The following is an 18,306-nucleotide window of genomic DNA, read 5'->3' on the forward strand; positions in this document are numbered from 1 at the left end:
TCCTGGCAGAGCAGTGCAGCACTCACTGAAACTCCCCTGCACTGGGGGCAGCCCTGCTCTGGCACTGGGGTGGCTCCTGCTCCTTCCTGCCCTTGCCCAGGACCCCTGAGGATGCTGCCTCCTGGGAGGGGGGAGAAACACGCATGATGGAAATGGCACTGACAATCTTCCTTCCCTGTTGCCCTTGCAGAGCACAGTTGGGGAGAACCGCTGGCTGCAGGGGCAGCTGGTGCAGTCTCTGCTCCGTTACTGTGACACCCGCGGGGTGGCGAGGTGGGCTCAGCACTGCCAGGTGCCCCCCGAGATGCTGCCTTGTGCCGTGGCTGAGGAGCTTCAAAAGCTGCACATCCAGGACAGGTAAATACCCTGTTTGGTGCCTTTTCCATGCAGATTGCATGTCATACAAAGGCTGGATATTTGCTTAAAATTGTCTGCCATGATGCGTCCTTAGGGACAGAATTTTGCATAGGCTTCCTCCATGTACTTGGATCCCGCTGTGGCCCTGCACACACTGCATTTGTTTGTCATAAGCTGGAAATGTCTGTGAAAGGGGCATTTTAAACTCTTCCTGAGTACACAGAAGCTCTGTGAGATTGCTTCATGCTGCAGGGCGTTCTTACACTTCCTCTGCCAGATCAACAGTGCAAATGAAATAGTGTGGGTAGGACCTGAATATTCATCTATTTTATTGAGGTGATTGCACATCTGTCGAAGTTTTCCATATGCTTTGCACCCCCTGGACTGTAACCTGGTTTAATGCCTTTTAGGACGCTTAGATTTTTATAACTGTATTTATTTTCTTCTTCCTTTTACAGTTCATAAGCCATTTTTCTTACCAGTCTGTAATGTTGGCCTCATTCAAAGCTTTCAGAGGTATTGAGAATTTTTGACATTTGGGGTCAGATCCCAGAAGAGGCACATTAATTGAACTTGGGATAAACCTGGACTCTCTAGTACAAATTTACCAAGTCACCTTAAGAAGCCATTAACCCCTAATTAGTGTCTGTCCCCTTTTCTCCCTCTGATGCAATCCAAATAACCCAGTGCCATGTTTCCCTTGTGCTTTGGGGCCCTCACTTTGTGTGCAGCAGATCAGTCTGCAGTAGCCACTGTACCTCCCCCTTAGGAGCTCTAACCTGTTTCAGGCTCTGGAACAGGAGTGCAAGGGCAGAGGTTCAAAAGAACTGAAAAATCCTTACATTAAGAAGGGTTCTTACAACTGCTTGATTTCAGGTGCTCAGAACTCTGCAAACAGCCCCAGTGAAGGATCTCTGTGAACCTGCTGGAGTGGGAGGGATGGACAGGAAGGATGGAGGGACAAGGGTGGAAGGTCCCATTCTATGGGACAAAGCTGAGCCAAGTTGAGAAGAGGCTCAAAACTTAGGAAATCTCATACAGCCCCCTAAAGTGCCAGGAGCTGTGTGATCTCCAGGGCAAGCTGGATCTGGAGGAATACCAGGGCTTTGGAGTTCTGGTTCTGAGTATTCAGTGCTGTGTATCCCTGAGAAAATGGCCCAGGATGATGCTCTTCCTGGAGCAGTGTCCCCAGCAGCTGCCCAGCTGTGCTGTATGGAGGGGCACAGGCCCTATGTGAAGAAGCAACTCAATGCAAATGATTTTCTGAGCCCAGGAATTCACTGTTACACTCCCAAGAGCAGTGGGGGGGCCTGCCCTGCTTCAGTGACTGTGTCCATGAGATGTTCCCAGAGAAGCTGTAGCTGCCTCATCCCTGGAAGTGTTCAAGGCCAGGTTGGATGGGTCCCTGAGGAACCTGGTCTGGTGGGAGGTGTCCCTGCCCATGGCAAGGAGGGTGGAACTGGATGATCTCTGAGGTCCATTCCATCTTTCTCTAATTCTATGTTTAGGCAAGTTCTTCAGAGCCAAACATGTTTGCCACCAATTTTAGACCCTTTCTTAGACCCCTTTTTTCCTGCAGAAAGGCCTGTGGATATGCAGGCTACTAAAAGTCCTGAGGAAGCTGCAGAGCTTTCAGTAGATACTGCATGAGGGTCCTGTTGGGATCTCACCCAGGACTTGGAGGGAATCAGGAGCCTCAGGCTGGATGAGTCCCATCCATACCCAGCCTGGAGCTCTGCCCATGCATGTTCCTGAGACGAAGCCCTGAGAGGCTGCAGGCTACCACAGCCCTTGGGGTCAGAGTCATTACACAGCCACCTTGCTGGTCTCTGCTCTTTCATGTACAGGAATTCATCTAATTGGATTCTGTGCAAGGGAGATGACTGATCCCTGAGTGCTCGATGTAAATGCAGGAGCTGTGGGCTGTGGTTGCAGTGCAGCAGAGCTCAGAGCTTTGCTGCCATTCCAGGAGCAATCATGTGTTTCCTGCCAGAGTCGAGGCTTTTTGCAAAAACAGAATGGAGTGGAGTCTTTACGTTTCTTCCATTGTTGAACTCATCATTCACTTTATTATTCCAGGGTGTTGTGCTTGACTGGATTTGGCACTACCTTCCAGGTGTCTCTCTCTTACACTCACTGGTGAAATGTGTTGGGTTTTTTTAGCATGGAGGTGGGTGTTTCTGGTTCAGAAGAGAGGTGAGGTTAGAGGAATGTTTATGGGAAAATTCTGACCAGTCCCAAGAGGTAAGCACTGAGAACTTTGTGCAAGCTGAGAGCCAGTACCTTCAGCATCCTGCAAACATGGCCCTTGAAGCCTGTAATACAAGGAATGAACTTCCTGGATGGGGCTGAACTTCCCAATGTGTATGGTGGAAGTCTGAATCTGAGTTGCAATGGACTGTGTGTCCAGGAGGAGCTGGTGATGACATCAGGCATTGCCTTTTTGGGGAGGAAGAAAGCCAGCAGGAAGTCTCAGGTCACTGTTCCCTGGGCAGCAAGCTGGAAGCACTGTGCTCGTGGTGAGAAGCAGAGGCAGATCCCTCCTGGCATGGCTGGTGCACCAATCTGCACACCCACAGCCCCTGCAGGCGTGCAGGTGTGTGCAGGTGATTTGGGAGCTTCCTTTTACCAGGTATTCTTACCCCAGGACTTCCCTCCTGGGGTCACATGTCAGAATTAAAACTCCAGGTAACAGGATCTCTCTCTGGCAGCTTGGTTAGTGCCAACACCTCTCTATGGGATAAGCAAACCTTTATAAGAAGACCAAGCCTGAGACTAAGCAGGACTGTCTGCTTCAATGGGTTTGTCACCAGGTTTGCTGTCCTAAATATTACGGCAAATTTCCATCTCCTGAAAGAGGTGTTTATGCAAAAACTGCAGCTTTCACAACTAAAGATGGTATTTTTGGAGCATAGGTTGGCTTAATTTGAAGGAGAACATGGCTAATTATTTTTTAATGCTGATGATTTTGGGAAGGTCTTACAGATGGCCTTGAACAGTTCATGTTCATGGATCTTGGCTTTTGGATCTGTTCTTTCTCCTCATGCAGATCTCCACAGGCTCTTGTTCAAGCCCCGTGTCACCTCAGGAAACACAATATGGATGTAATCACCCTCCAAACACTTCACCAGAGGGTCCATGGCTTTTTTAGAGCACAGGAAACTCTTGTCTGTCTCGGACCTGCTCCTGCCTTGCTCCGATGCAGTGGTGGAGCTGCCCTCCTCCTCCTCCCTCCTCCTCGTCCTCGTCCTCCTCCTTCTCCTCCTCCCAGCTGAAGCCGCAGCAGCCGCCAGTTGGGAGCCAGGAGGTTTTTCCATGAGGGATAAACCCTCAAAACACAACAGGGTGATTACAGGAATGTGACTGAGCCACAGACTGTGCATGCAGAGATAAAACCCATCACTACATCTCTGTGCTGTGGGAATCCTGTGCTGTGGAGGGAAGGCAGATGAGGGTGTGTTCTGCCCTGCTTGAGGAGCTGGGACAGATGAATAAAGCCCTTTGTACTGCAGTTTACTCATCCAGTCATGATACCTGCTGTGGTAGCTGCTATAAAGTCAGCAGAGCCATGGAACCCCATAAAAGTCTGGCTGCCTTGTTTATTGAGTAACAAAGGCACAGGTTCCCAGAGAGGGAGTTCACACTGCACAGAACAAGGTGGCACTAGCATATAAATGACATCATCTGTCTCTGGTCACACCACATGGGGCTCCTGAGCTTTGCAGGTGAGAATATTCTTGGAGACCTGGGGCTGCACACCTTCATTAAATATTTTACACAAATATTGACTTCTTCATGCACACAAACCCATGGGAAAGAGTGTTTGTGCAGGGACAGCTGCTCTGTTGCAAAATTGGTCACAAAGACTCCCAAACATAAGATTAGTAAATAGTTTCCCAAATAATGAGCCATTTCAAGTCTCTATGGGAAAGAGACTGTCCAAAAGTGTGTGATCTGTCCATAGTAGCTGGATCTTTTTGGTTAGTTTCTTTTCTCTGATTGCATCATCTGACTGAGCCACCTCAGCAACATGCTGACCTTCCGTTCCAAGGGCATTTCAAGAGACTCTGCTTCTTTTTGAACTGAAAATATGCTGTGTAGGATCCTGTTGAAGGCAATCATTTAGCTCATTTCTGCAGGCATCTTCCAGCATTCCTAGGAAATTAATACACAGAGACTGAGTTTGTCTGTGTGGTGCCATCAGAAGCCCAAATGGCGGGAGTACCACGAGCAAGGCTCACTCTGGATTCAGCTGCCTGCCTTCCCCAAAACAGAGAAGGGCTTGAATCTTTATTTCTGAAATTCTGGATTTCATCCCTGTGCAACATAGGACAAATGTCCTTGTGCAGCCCGTGTGGCCATTTTCCAGGGAAGAGGATAGAGAAGCTGGATAGAATCAGGGACGAATGTGAAGCCTTCCCAAGCCACTGCTCTATAAAATGATGGGACAGATTCCCCCATTCCTAGCTGGTGGGGAGCTGAGTGTGGAGCAACCTGAGAGGCTCAGTCCATGTGTGGGGCAGTGTGAGGCTCCCATGGACACAGAGCTGCTCAGAGCTGATACCCTGCTCAATGTCACACCAGGGAGCCCCCAGGCTCCCATGGGAGCTCAGAGACAAGAAGCACTAAATCCAAGTTATCCCTGAATGTGCAAACAGCTGCCCAGCCTTGTTCTGGGCAAGAGAGATGAGCACTGAGGACAGGGCTTGGGCTCTGACTCCAGCAAGCTGTGGGTGTTCTCTGTAGTGGATGCAGTGTGTGTGTGGTGAGCTCTTGGATACAGGGACATTTCTGGGAGAGGAATGGAAAGGAGGGATTGTCAAGATGGCCTACAAGAGAGCTGGAGAGGGACTTGGAACAAGGACCTGGAGGGGCAGGAGAAGGAGGGAATGGTTTCCCACTGCCAGAGGGCAGGGTTAGATGGGATATTGGGAAGGAATTCCTCCCTGGGAGGGTGGGGAGGCCCTGACACAGGGTGCCCAGAGAAACTGTGGCTGGCCCCTGGATCCCTGGAAGTGTTCAAGGCCAGGCTGGATGGGGCTTGGAACAACATGGGATAGTGGAAGGTGTCCCTGCCCATGGCAGGAGGTGGGGAACAGGATGGGGTTTAACATCCCTTTCAACCCAAACCAGTCTGGAATTCTATGATTCTAACACAAAAGAGATTACAGGGAAAGTGAGGAAAGAGAGGGTAAAATAAAGAGCTTAGTGTCATGGAGAAAGAGAGGGTCAGGGTGAATTAAGGGGAATAAGACTTACCCCTCTTCCTCCAATCCAGGATTTTCTCCTATTGCATGGCTTAAAACTGTTGTATCTGATTCTGTGCAGGGTAGAAGGGGTCACAAAAGCAGATAATTATGAGGACAGTAAGAAAAAGGACTATTACCAGCTTCCTATTCCACGGGAAAATATTCACTTTCTGCAGACATGGGAGGAGACGCTGCAGTGCTGGGAGAAGGTGCTGCAGGTGAGTGTTACCTGGGATTGGCCTGGCAGGGTCAGGTAGCAGGAACTCTATGTCAGGCTGGTGCACAGGGCTGCATGTGGCCACTGCCATCCAGTGTCTACCTCCCCAAGCCAAGAACAGCTGCTCCTTTGGACTGTCTGATTTGGGGAACGTGTTAGGAATTGTGCCAGGAAGGTTCCCATGGGGTAACACAGGTGCTGTGAGAGTTACCTGTGTCTGTGGCAGTTTGTGCAAAGAGCTGCAGGTGTTGGGAAGGAAATGCCCATGTCCTGGACAGACTCTCCAGGCTCCTCTCAAGCACAGCCAGACTCCATGCGCAGAAAGTGTCTGTGTTGCAGCCTGGGCAGGTCATTGGTGTGGACATGGAGTGGAAGCCTTCCTTTGGCATGGTGGGGAAGCCCCGTGTCGCCCTCTTGCAACTTGCACTGAAGGATGAGGTGTTCCTGTTGGACCTGCCACAGCTCCTCGAGCAAGCTGAGGCCGAGAGGAAGAAGGAGAACCTTCCCCATTTCATCCACAGGCTCTATTCAGATGCAACCATCACTAAACTAGGTAAAACCCCTCTCTTCTCCCCATTTTGGGGCTTCCCACAGCCTGTCTTGTCATCTTTGTCATTCCTAAATCGTCTTGGTGTTGTCATTCCCTAAATCCACTTGCCAGGGAACCAGCTTTTGTAGCCCTGGATGTTCAGGCACTGCCAGGCCAGGAAGCAGTGATCAGTGTAACTGGGAATGATAGAAATACAGGATCAGAGAACCACAGAAAATCCTGAACTGGAAGGGACCTACCCGGATCACCCAGTCCAACTCCTGGCCCTGCACAGACACCCCAACAATCCCACCCTGTGCATCCCTGGCAGCTTTGTCTAAACACTCCTGGAGTTCTGGCAGCCTCAGGCTGTGCCCATTCTCTGGGCAACCTGGGCAGTGCCCAGCACCCTCTGGGGGAAGAACCTTTCCTGATATCCTGCCTAACCTTACCCTGGCACAGCTCCATGCCATTATATCTCCCCATTTCAGGTCAGATCCCAGATTCCTGACTTGCATTCTTGGGATTGTCCTAGCTCTACACTAAGCCCCAACTGGCACCCAACCTTCAGTGGTTATGGGAGTTCTAGTGGGCAGAGCTTTCTGGCTGTGCTGTCCCTGTCCCAGAGCTGCTATGCTTGACACCAGAGATCTCTGAATTACCATTACGTTTTTGGAGGTTTTTATCAGGAGCTGCTAGACCTAGATTTCAAGGGCAAATTCATAAATACCTTTTAAGTTAGCTGATCTTAAACTCAGCATTTTTCATCCACCTCTCTTCCCCCTTGATCTGCAGGAGTGTCTCTTGGGAACAGAAGAGACAGGAGCCAGTCTTGTTCCCTGTTTGAACAGTCTTCCCCCCAATGTTCATATATGTTTTGTCAGCATTTTGACTCTGAGCTAGAAGAAGCTGCAGTGCATTAACCATGATTTGAGTTTTCCTACTTGTGTGAGTTGGGCCTTTTTTGTCTCCAGGTTATGGGATGTCTGGAGACCTCAGCAGCCTTGCAGCCACATGTTCTGCTCTGAAAGACACAGAGAAGCAAATGCAAGGTGTGGTGGATCTACTTGCAGTGGACAAACAAGTAAGGATAAACACACAGAGATGTGGGAAATGGTGTCTCCTGCATATGCTGGTGGATAACTATCCTGAATCCACAGCACTGTCTGTTTGCATCCTGGATTGGCAGGGAGATGGCTGTGTGAGTAAACAGACCATTTCCTCCAGAGAGTTAGAGGTGTTGGAATTCTGTAAAGGAAGCATTTTGTTTTCATCAACTAAAAAGTTAGAGCTTACGATACTAACAGCTTCATCATAGCTTTTATAAAAGCTGTGAAAAGCTCTTGAAATGGAGACCCAGTTCCATTAAGCCAGGATAAGGTTTCTGAGCACAAGTTACACTTGAACTTAGGAAACATAAGTTCTTGTAGGAATTCTGCTGCTCCAAGACTGTGCAGTATTGAAGGAGGTATGATGGAGTTAACGATTTGTACAGAATTCTAATGTTCCTAGGAGGGCTGCTGGTGGGTTCAGCACAGGAATTTCTGGTCAGATGAAGCACAGCTGTCCCTGGGTTTGCACACAGGAGCTTTCAGCAGTCTGCAGAAATATTAAGCACAACCATTTTAATGGGTAAAATGTACAGAGTGTTTGAGGCTGTGGGTTGGGGTGAAGCAGATCGTTGGGACTGATAGCTTAACCTGGGAAGTGCTGCAGGGGCTGACATACCTGCCAACAGCCATTGCCTCAGTTTAACCTGAGAAATGGCAGCTGCAGAAAGGGCTGCTGCACAGGGTGTCACAGGAATGCCTTTTCCCACTGGAACTAGGAGGAGAAAGGTGCTAAACTGCCACTGCTGGTCCTTTATTGAGTGGATGCCCTGCAGCCTCCAGCACAGTGAGCATGCTGCAGACCCCTGAGGAGCCTCATCCCAGCCCTCCTGCTCTGGTGCAGTGCTGTACAAGAATACCCTTTTTTCCTTCCTTGGCTATGAAACAGATTCTCTCCAGCAAGTGTGTTTGTTAAACAAATCACCCGACACTGTATTTATCTCTTGCCATCCCCATCCCAGACAACAGGGTTCAATACGCCAGGCAAGAGATGGATGTGATAGGGCTATGCCTGGCCCCACCAGCTGGAACTGGAGGTGGTTTGGGAGCTGCTTTATAACCAGGTGGTTTATATCTTTTTGTTTCCATCAGCTGCAGTGGAGGAAGGATGGCCGGAAGGTCGATGGACTGTCGCCGGAGCACAACCAAGAGGAGAGAGGGGTCAGGCAGCCAGAGAAGGGACTCAGTCTGCTGGTGCACCATGTGCTGGGGAAGCCTCTGGATAAAACAGAGCAGCTGTCAAACTGGGAGAAACGGCCACTGCGGGAGGAGCAGATCCTCTATGCAGGTCTGGCCCTGGCTAGGGGTGCTGCAGATGCCCAATGCAGGCTGTGTTTGGCTGCTCTGTCACCAGGAAAGTCATTAAGTAGCAGAGGAAGAAAATGGCTTTGCAGATTAGCTCCTGTTCAGAGGAGTCAGCGCATGTTTTGTTTGTCCTTTTGCGGACATGACTTTAATGGTTGAATTTAAACTGTCCAGTGATTCATTATTTCTCTTATGAAGGAATTCCTGTGCTTTGCAGATTTGGTCTGATGAAACATCACCTCAGTGGAAACTCGTCTCAGTAACTGAAAGGAGGAAAGTCCACTTCCTTCTGCCTCATTTCACCACCTTCCTGGGAAACAAATGCTGTGTTCATTTGTCACAGTGAAGTGCTTGTTAGAGCCGGGTTTGAAATGGGCAGATATGGTGTCAGAAACTGCAGCACAGACTTAGGGCTGTGGAGGGACCCATAGAGTTTATTGCTGATTACCCCAGAGTCAGAAGTCTGTGTCTAAATCTTTTCCTGGCGCATCAAAGGACAGTCTGCTGATGCAAACCAGCCCTTTGTTAAATTCAACTATCCTTGAAGCTGACACAGTTCCCACAAAAGTTAATCACTAGGACTTGTCAGACTGGCTGGGAGAGTTCTCCCGTTCCTGTTGCAGAAGAGCAGGGAGCAGAAGCACAGAGCAGTGAGTGTGGGCAGGTGATTGCAAACAGCCCAGGCAGTACCTGCTGAGATATTGCATCTCCTGAGGAAGTTCTCTTCCCATCAGGAGGTGTGATAAGGAGCTGTGGGCAGGTTTGGGGACAATGGTGAGGAACAGGGGCTGGCTGGAGTTACCGGGTGGTGGTTGGAAGAGCCACACTGCAGTTTGCATTGGGTTAGAGTGGGGATGGCAGAGTCTGTCACTTCAGGAGCTCCTGCCTTGACCCTGTGTGGCTGTGGGTTCAGCTGTGATGCTCAGTGAGTCAGTCCTGGAGCTGAGGGGATGACCTCAGGGAGTTGCAGCTTTGCAGTTGTTCACAGTGGCTTTTACAAAGGTGGGGGCTCTTCCTTGCATCAGGAAAGCCTCTGGTTTACTTTTGAATGAGACTCACATGAGCTGAGGCTCATATTGTCTTTCCTGCAGCCTCAGATGCTTACTGCTTGCTGGAGATCTATGAGAGGCTCTGCAAGGACCCCGAGAGCTTCGGTCTGGGTTCAGACCTGACAGAAAGTCTGGTGGGAAAACAGAGCAAAAAACCCAGGGCAAAGAAGCAGCTGAATAAACAAGAAGCACCATCACCTTCTGGACAGGTTTGTAAACATCTTCAAAGAGCTGCTTGTTGCTCAAGACCCCTGCAAATCACACACTGCCGTTCTCAGTCACACCATGAGCTGTGCACGGCTGTTCTCAGGACTGTTGCAGCAAACATCCTCCTCACACTTCCCTCCCAGGACAGTGTGCTCTCTCCTTGGCCTGCCTGATTTCAGCTTTCTCTGCACTTTGAGGTTCACTTGTCTTTGCCCTATGTGGGTGCAGATCTCTGTGCTCAGCCCAGTGAGCCTTACTGGTGGAAATGCTCCTTCCCCATTTCCTCGGTGCTGTGGGTTTGGATTCTGTGACCAAGGTTTCAGAACTCTGACTTTTTTACTTTTGATTTTTATTGAGCTTCCACACCTTGCTTTCACACTGGGAATATCTCCTTTATTGTGTCTGGAGTAGAAGTCTGCAAAGTTAAAAGCAAATGATCCATCAAAATGCCTTTCTGCTGAAGGCTTGTCTCTGCCTCCCTGCCCACCACCACATTCCGTGAGTGGCCTCTCCCAGAAGTCTGTGTTGTGGCAGAGCCTTAAAACTCCACCAGAGGTGTGCAATTCTGCTTAAGTATCTTGGAATGTGACTGGTCCCTGTCAGTAAAGTTTTACATTTAAAATGGAACCATTCAGTGGTTTGTGCAACTTTGGAAACCTTAGCAGAAATCCCATATTACCTGAGAAGATTCACTGTGTATCCTTCTGAGGAGCCCCAAGTGCATGTTGAGCTCCTGAAGTCAATGCCTTCTTCCATTGCTACTGACTGTGTCCATCTCGTGTATAAATGTGTAAAAAAGGCATCCCTTGGCCTTTGGCAGGCAGGAAAACATGGAGCTGCTCAGTAGTTCCCTGAGCACTACATTCATGGGAATGTTATATTACAGCAGAGCTGGATGGCTGCTGCAGAGTTGGGAAAAGTGAGCACTTCAGGCTTCAATTACCTTGGAAACCCACAGGTCATCTTTATGCTCTGTACAGTCAGATTCATCAGCCAAGAGGTAGTTGGTAAAACCTGGACTGGGACACCAAAAAAAGCCAACTTCTCCTGAGTCTGTATCCTGAAGGACTCTGCACTATCTTTCCCAGTATTTCCTGGTCCACTATCTGAAGTGGGGCTAATGACTCTATTCTCCTTTATAAGCTTTTTGCTCTCTGCCAGCATGAAATGTGAGAAAAAAGCTATGTATGAGAGTGCTGGCCACTGGATAAACACTAGCTGAGAGCCAGCTGCTGCTCCTGCACATCTGTTTGAGCAGCAGCAGCAGCCAGGGGTAGTGTCTTCCAACTGCCTCAGCTTCAGAGGGGTAGCTCCATGCCTTGTCACAGCACTCTGGTGTCACAGCTGCATCCACCAGGATCCTGCAGGAGCCAGTGACAGCCCAGTCTGCCCTGGGCACAGGGAGCAGCTGCTGGGAGCTGCACCATCACACCAGTGTTGCTCCAGGACCTGAGCTGGTTCCCATGGTCAGCCCGGTGGAGCTGCCTGGTGTGCCACAGCATTCCCAGCTTTGAGCCAGCTCCTGCAGAGCTGATCTGCAATGTTGACTCCCTGCATAGCTACTGGCAGTGTCCTTCAGTCATCCCAGCTGATTCAAGTTCCTGAGGTCAAAAGCTGGACATTGGAGGTTCCTTAATAACTTCCCTTCTCCATGAATTTAGCTATTGTACTTTTGGGAACCTCCCAATGCCAAAGTCCTCTGAGTGCAGGAACTCCCCCAGCAGCAGACATTTGAAATAAAATAAACAGAATTCAGGCACTGCCTATTTTTAACCTTCCAAAGATAACAGAGCTGATGTGATTGCTTTATCTACCTGTTTCTCCCTCTGTCTGTCAGATCCTCTTCCTGAATCCTAGCTTTGGCACATGTTTATTAATTGCAGACAAATTCATTAGGGGAACAGCAGTCTTGATGATGTTTCTGTGACTTCATGAAGATGAATGTCTGCAGAACACTAAAGGCCAGGCTGGCACTTGTACAGGGAAAGACTGCAGGTCTCTGGATCAGGTGGCCAGCTGGTCAGGGAGAGAATGGCGAATTCAGAATTAGCCCTGTCATGCTGTGCCTCCTGCCCACATGGTCATGACAATGTGGAAAGGATGGGAAGGAGGATCTGGAGGTCTGCAGAGCACGAGGAAATGGTGACACAGTTGGAAGGAGGCAATTGGATGTGCTGTGGTGGGTGAACACAGGGAGGAAAACCACAAATGTACTGGGAATCAGCCTTCTGCTCTTTATGGATCTCTTGCCTTTCTCTAGGAATGCCAAGGACCCAAAATGGAGCTCTCATGTCCCCCTGGTCCCATCTCCCCCCAGGAGTTCAGCGTGGTCTGTGACAACATGCTGCAGGGCCTGGGGCGCTACCTGCGCTGCCTGGGTGTGGATGTCCGGCTGCTGGACAATGAGGATGACCACAGGAAAGCTGCTGAGGTGAGTTCACAGCTGCCCTCTCCATGGGGATGTGATGCTGCTTGCTGGGGAGCTGCACTGGTGCTCAGGCTACTGGAGCTGCCCCATGGGTCCCTCCTCCCATACCTGTGCTCATACCTGAGTTTCTTTGGGTCACCCCAAGAAGCTCTGACAGCTGGAATCAGCTGGTCCCTGCACTGGTGTGTGGCCTTGATTCTCCACTTCAGGAGAGAGGAGCAGAGACTGCTGTGATCTCACTCTTATGTGTGTCTGTCTGTGTCACTGGCAGCAAGGGCAGTTCAAGTCATGAGAAGAACACAAGTGGAGTGTAAAGATCATAGAATCACAGAATGGTTTGGCTTGGAAGGGACCTTAAAGATCATCTCCAACCCCCAAAGATGGGGCCAAGTGTCTTTGGGGAGGCTGTGTGTTTGCAACAAGACAAAAGTCAGTGAAAGGAACCCAACATTCACTTTTAATGCACTTTAGTTTGGGCTTACAGGGAAGGTATTTGTCTATTTTGTGTTGAGGTCAATTGGACAGAACCATAATCCAAAGATGGCTGTTAAATACAGAAGGAAGAATGTCCATAATCAATGGCCATGTAATGTCCTGGCTGGCGTTGAGTGGCAACTCAAAAGTAATCAGCCACAACTCAGTAACATTTAGGAAAGGAAGAGTCTCATGGGGACTATGAGTATTGCTTTAAGCTCCTATAACAACTCTAACCCTCTGTCTACCAGACAAGAGACAAATGCTGCTTCATTTCAGACACATTCCTGCTATGCCAGGAGCACAGATCACAGAATCACAGAATCTCCTGAGCTGGAAAGGACCTATAAGGATCATTGAGAACAGCTCCTGTCCCTGCACAAACACCCCAACAATCTCACCCTGTGCATCCCTGGCAGCATTGTCCAAATGCTCCTGGAGCTCTGGCAGCCTCAGGCTGTGCCCATTCTCTGGGCAGCCTGGGCAGTGCCCAGCACCCTCTGGGGGAAGAGCCTTTCCTGATCTCCAACTTAAACCACCTCTGACACAACTTCAGGCCATTCCCTTAGGTTCTGCCCCTGTCACAGAGAGCAGAGATCAGTGTCTGCCCCTCCTCTTCCCCTCAGGAGGAAGTTGTAGACTGTGATGTGTTTCCCCTCAGTCTCCTTTTCTCCAAGCTGAACAGACCAAGTGTCCTCAACCACTACTCATACGGCGTTCCCTCCAGGCCTTTCACCATCTTCGTTGCCCTCCTCTGGACGCTCTCTAACAGTTTAATATCTTTCTTATATTGTGCCCAAACTGCCCCCATGGCTCGAGGTGAGGCTGCCCCAGCCCAGAGCAGAGCCAGACAATCCCTCCCTGGCCTGGCTGGCCATGCTGGGCCTGTTGCCCCCAGGACAGGGATGTTCCTCCTGGCTCCAGGGCACTGCTGACTCATGTCCAGCTGGCCATTGACCAGGTCCCTCTCCATGGCATTGCCTTCCAGGATCTCATTCCCCGGTCAGTCTGTGCATCCAGGGTTGCCCCATCCAAGGTGCAGAATATGGCACTTTTCCTTGTTGAACTTCATCTGTTTGGTGATTGCCCAGTTCTCTAATTTGTCCAGGTCTCTCTGCAGGGCCTCCCTGCCTTCGAGGGAGGCGACAGAGATATGCAGCCCACACAGTGTGTGCTATCACCCAGCCTGGTGTGCAGGATGTTTCCTCTTCAGATGTCTGCTTGGCCTGAATCTGGGGCAGGCTCTAACTTCTGCAGAAATAATTAATATCTCCTCCCTGCCAGACTTGCACAAGTCATTTAAACAAACTGGTTCTCAGTGCCTCCCCCCAGAGCCCCATCTCCGCTTCTCATCTCAATCCCTTATCGTGCCACGGACAGGATGTTTGACATTGCTTTCTCTATGGTGACCAGACAAACATCCTTTCACTATCAAAAGCCCTTGGAGTGTTACTGTATTGCAGAGCCTTTGATCTGGGCTTGGATAATCAAAGATAAAAATAGACTCCTCCTACCCTGTTTTATATCTGGCTAGTCCTGATTGAATCAAAGTTGAATGTTGACCACCCTAGGCCCAAAAACTTGGGAATGTTATTGCAAAGGCCATCAGAGGGTTTGGATCCTGGTCACTGAGTACTAGACAGACAGTTTGGGTGTTGTCCCAGCACAGTCTCAAACTGGTGTCACCAAGAACACCTAAGAGTGTACAGCATTAGTGTTTGTTCTTCATTAAAGTCAAATGGTTTATCAGTCATATTACACATCTCTTTGTGCCAAGAACTCCTGCAACACCTGGCATTTGCTCCTTATTGTTCTCATTCCTTTTCTTTGTTGAAGTGGCTTCAACTATTGGTAGGCAGATGTGTCTGGTCCTTCACCCTCTTTTTTTTGGGATCAAGATTAAAAGCCTAAGAACTTCCTTTATTGTGCTTGGGCAGTTACAGATTTTATTTATTTTTTTGTTTAGCTAGTACATGTGGCAGGAATTGGTTTGGCAACCCCCATTCCCATGGATGTGAAACCCTTGTCCTGTGTTCTGCTTCATGTTGTGCTGTTCTTACTGACTAAACGTTTTGTCCCGGACATGTCATGGTGAGTTTATCATGCCAGATCTGCAGAGGTGTGAGAGCAGGGCCTCTGACACCATGATCCACTGGCTCCCCCCTGGCTGACCAGATTTAGTGGTGGAATTGGCAGTACTGATTTAATGGTTGGATTTGATGACCTTGGAGGTCTTTCCCAGCCTTAATGATTCTGTGATTCTATGGTTCTTTTTATCTGTTGTGAGATGCTACCAGCTTGCAGTCTGTGATTTAATGGTGCCGTTTAATTAGGACTTGACTGGAGAAGTGACTGATTAGAGTTGCCTGTCATAAGGGCAGATACAGAAAATCTTTAAAAATGGAAAAATAATAGAAATTCATGCTGAAAGTGTCTTTGGTTAAATCTGTCCTCATGTGAAAGGCAGAGTTCACAGGCTGTCCTTACAGAAGCATTTTAGCTCCTGTCCATGAGCAGCAGCCTCTCAGAAGTGCAGTGGGGATGTCCTTTCCAAGCCCTCTCACTCGGTGGGGTGGCTGTGCTGTTTTTCCCACATTACCTTGCTGTCCTCCCTGTTGTAACTCATGCACACACCTGTGTGACACAGCAGGTCTGCAGCTGGGGGGTGGAATTATGCACAAGCTCCTTTACCTGGCATTATTAACTATCTGTGCATTGAGAGCCAGTGGAACTCACCACGCACTGTCCCCACACGTCCTCGCCTGGCAGCACTGCTCAGTCCTGCGCCTCAGGCAGGTCCTTCTGCAGGACTTTGGGCAGTGGCCCAGACTGTCCCAAGCCTGGCTCCCTGCTATGTGGCCTCTCTGAAGAAGGGCTGTGTGCATCCAGCCATTCTTCCCCAGGGACTCTGGCTCCAGCTCAAGGCAATCCATGAGGTAAAGAATGTGGAGATTCAATCTCTGTGATGCAGCAGGTTCTGTGTGTGGAGGTGCCATTTTTTGGTGATCCACACTTTGCTTTTGCGTGGCAAATTCCCACAAGCAACATGTTGTTTCCAATTAATATAAGTTTCTTTACTTCAGTCGTGTCCTGTGCCTGTTGTGTTTCTACCCAGATCTTCCATGTCCCATCCCTGGAAATGTTCCAGGTCAGGTTGGATGGAGGCTCTGAGCAGCTTGACCCAGTTGAAGATGTCCCTGCTCACTGCAGGGGAGTTGAAACAAGATGACCTTTAAAAGATCCCTTCTAAACCATTCTATAATTTCATCTTGTCTTCTGCAAACTTCTCTTTGCAGAGAATCTTAAACCTATCTCTTGAGTTTTCCAGATGATTGGAAGGAGATGGAAAAGTGGATGTTCCTCTTTTCTCTGCAATTTTGCAGAATCGGGCAGAGCAGTGGGATCCTTCTCATACCAACCTTAAAGGATCACCCACCAGCCTCAGTGACTACAGTAGATCCTGCAATGTTGTACCCCAGAAGCAGAGCAAAAGTTTTTAAGAAAATTTGGTAGTCTCTTAGGTTTTTAATAAGAGACTCAGTGGAATCTCAAAGCTGCTTCAGTTGAGTTCTGGGTTGGTTTATTTTTTTAATGGAGTTTGCTCTTGGTCTTCAAAATCACCTTCATCTCTAAGAACAATCTGATGCTAAGGCAAACCTGGTATCTTTTGAAGTGTGGTAATAACCAGAAGGCAGGTAAAACTGGCTTCCTGCAGCTCCCATGCTGTGGAAGATTCCCTTGCAAGGTTACACCTACCCTCCAAAGCTCCAGGGAAACCAGCAAGTCGGAGAGGAGAGCTAGGCTGGATGGATCTCAGGAGCCAGATAGAGAATTGTGCACCCAGATCTAAATTGCCCCAGACTGATTTGGAGCTAGGTGACACAAAGGGGATTTTAATCCTGCAGGGAGTAGATCTACACCTAATGGGGGAATCTAATCTTGCATCTTGTCTCAGCTTTGACTGGCTTTTTCCATATTTTTGATGTAGATGACATTCTTCAGGTCTTTTTAGTCTGGTGGGGAACTAAATTCACAGGGAGCAGATGAAGAACTGTGTTGCTTTTAAGATCAAGACTTGGCTTTTGATGTTTGGTCAGCAGGAGGAGAAGATCTTTCATTGGAGACCTTGATACAAATGGGTTTGCATTGAGAAACAAAACTGGGCGGATGGTTTTGGTGTGACACTTAATGCCATGTTACAAAACCCTGTGCAATTTATAGTTTTCAGGAATGCTGAAGAGAAGTTTAGGGTTGCAATACTGTCAGGGCTGGACTGAGGGTGCTCAGAGCTGTTACACTCTTGGTTTATTGTCTCTTTTAAAAGAGCTTGTGATTACAGTTAGGGACTCTGGGTTTGGATTGGGTTTTGTGATCCACTTCTCTAGCAGATCCTTGTCTGTGTGCTTTCCCAGCACATAACCTGGGGCAGACACTTTCTGTGTGCTCCCTTTTGGTCTGAAATGGGGCCTTGCTGGCTCAGGATCTCTGCAAGGGAGACACAGCTTTTCCTGGATTGCAATTTGGCTCTTCAAGGGCCTGTGGCATTGCCCAACATGTGTCTTGCACAGACTTGGCAAAGTTTAATTTACAAATCCACAGCCTTGTGCTGCTGTTTCTTGGAACCTCCTTTGGCTTTGGTTGAGGACCCTATAGGTTGTCACGAATCGTCCTGCTGCTAGTGCTGGCTTGGAAACAAAGGGGCTCTCTCTGCCTTCTCTTCTCAGTTGTTGCCCTTCCAGGTCTCTCTGACAGCAGTTCCTGGGGGTTCATTCATTTCTGCAGGATGGAAGTTGGCTGAACAGACTGGCACGTTAAGGGCTAATCTGTAATAGCAACAGATCAGGGGGTGTTTTCTATCCAGAACGTCTGAGCCTTTTCCAGAGGAAGTTGATATTATCTTTGTAATAGATTGTGAAACTGAGGCCAATGCCCTCTCTGCAGCACTTGGGCTGGAGCACAGGTCTCTGACACCCACGCCAAAATGTTGCCCTGGGTGTTCTTTTCCTCTCATTTGCATCCCTGACCACACATCCCCCCATGGTCCCAGTGCTGCCTTCCCTTGTTGCTTTTGGAGGAAAAGAAGGGATTGTGCCCTTTTCTCCAGCACATAACTTCTGTGGTCTCAGTCAGATGTGTGCTATCACATGGCTTTTCTGGCTCTGTGTCTTTCTCCCAGTCAGTGTTCCAGAGGCAGAAAAACACGTTGGAAGAGTTATTGCTTTTTCTCCTCTTTATTTGATGTTCTTTGCCTGTCTCTGCAGAGCCATTTAGATAAGGGGATTTATCAAGCTTGAACTAATTAACCCTGGATGTAGAAAGCCAGAATGGAGTGTTCCAGCTGTGAAATCCTTAGACTTACCCTGAAGCAAACATCGGCCTGGA

General features: G+C 48.9%; 1 protein-coding gene across 12 annotated transcripts in view; it reads left to right on the forward strand.

Moving 5' to 3' along the window:
• The window catches only part of EXD3 (exonuclease 3'-5' domain containing 3), a 282,421-nt gene that overhangs the window by 133,254 nt on the left and 130,861 nt on the right, over positions 1-18,306 (forward strand). For all 12 annotated transcript variants that reach the window (XM_085076512.1, XM_085076507.1, XM_085076510.1 and 9 more), the window contains 7 exons: positions 191-357; positions 5,686-5,824; positions 6,163-6,376; positions 7,327-7,436; positions 8,554-8,749; positions 9,858-10,024; positions 12,283-12,453. In XM_085076512.1, the coding sequence (XP_084932638.1) occupies positions 191-357; positions 5,686-5,824; positions 6,163-6,376; positions 7,327-7,436; positions 8,554-8,749; positions 9,858-10,024; positions 12,283-12,453 (1,164 nt within the window). The remainder of the gene's footprint in view (positions 1-190; positions 358-5,685; positions 5,825-6,162; positions 6,377-7,326; positions 7,437-8,553; positions 8,750-9,857; positions 10,025-12,282; positions 12,454-18,306) is intronic.

The sequence above is a fragment of the Lichenostomus cassidix genome, chromosome 17, assembly GCF_008360975.1.
Source record: "Lichenostomus cassidix isolate B80296 chromosome 17, HeHo_3.0, whole genome shotgun sequence".
Lineage (NCBI taxonomy): Eukaryota > Metazoa > Chordata > Aves > Passeriformes > Meliphagidae > Lichenostomus > Lichenostomus cassidix.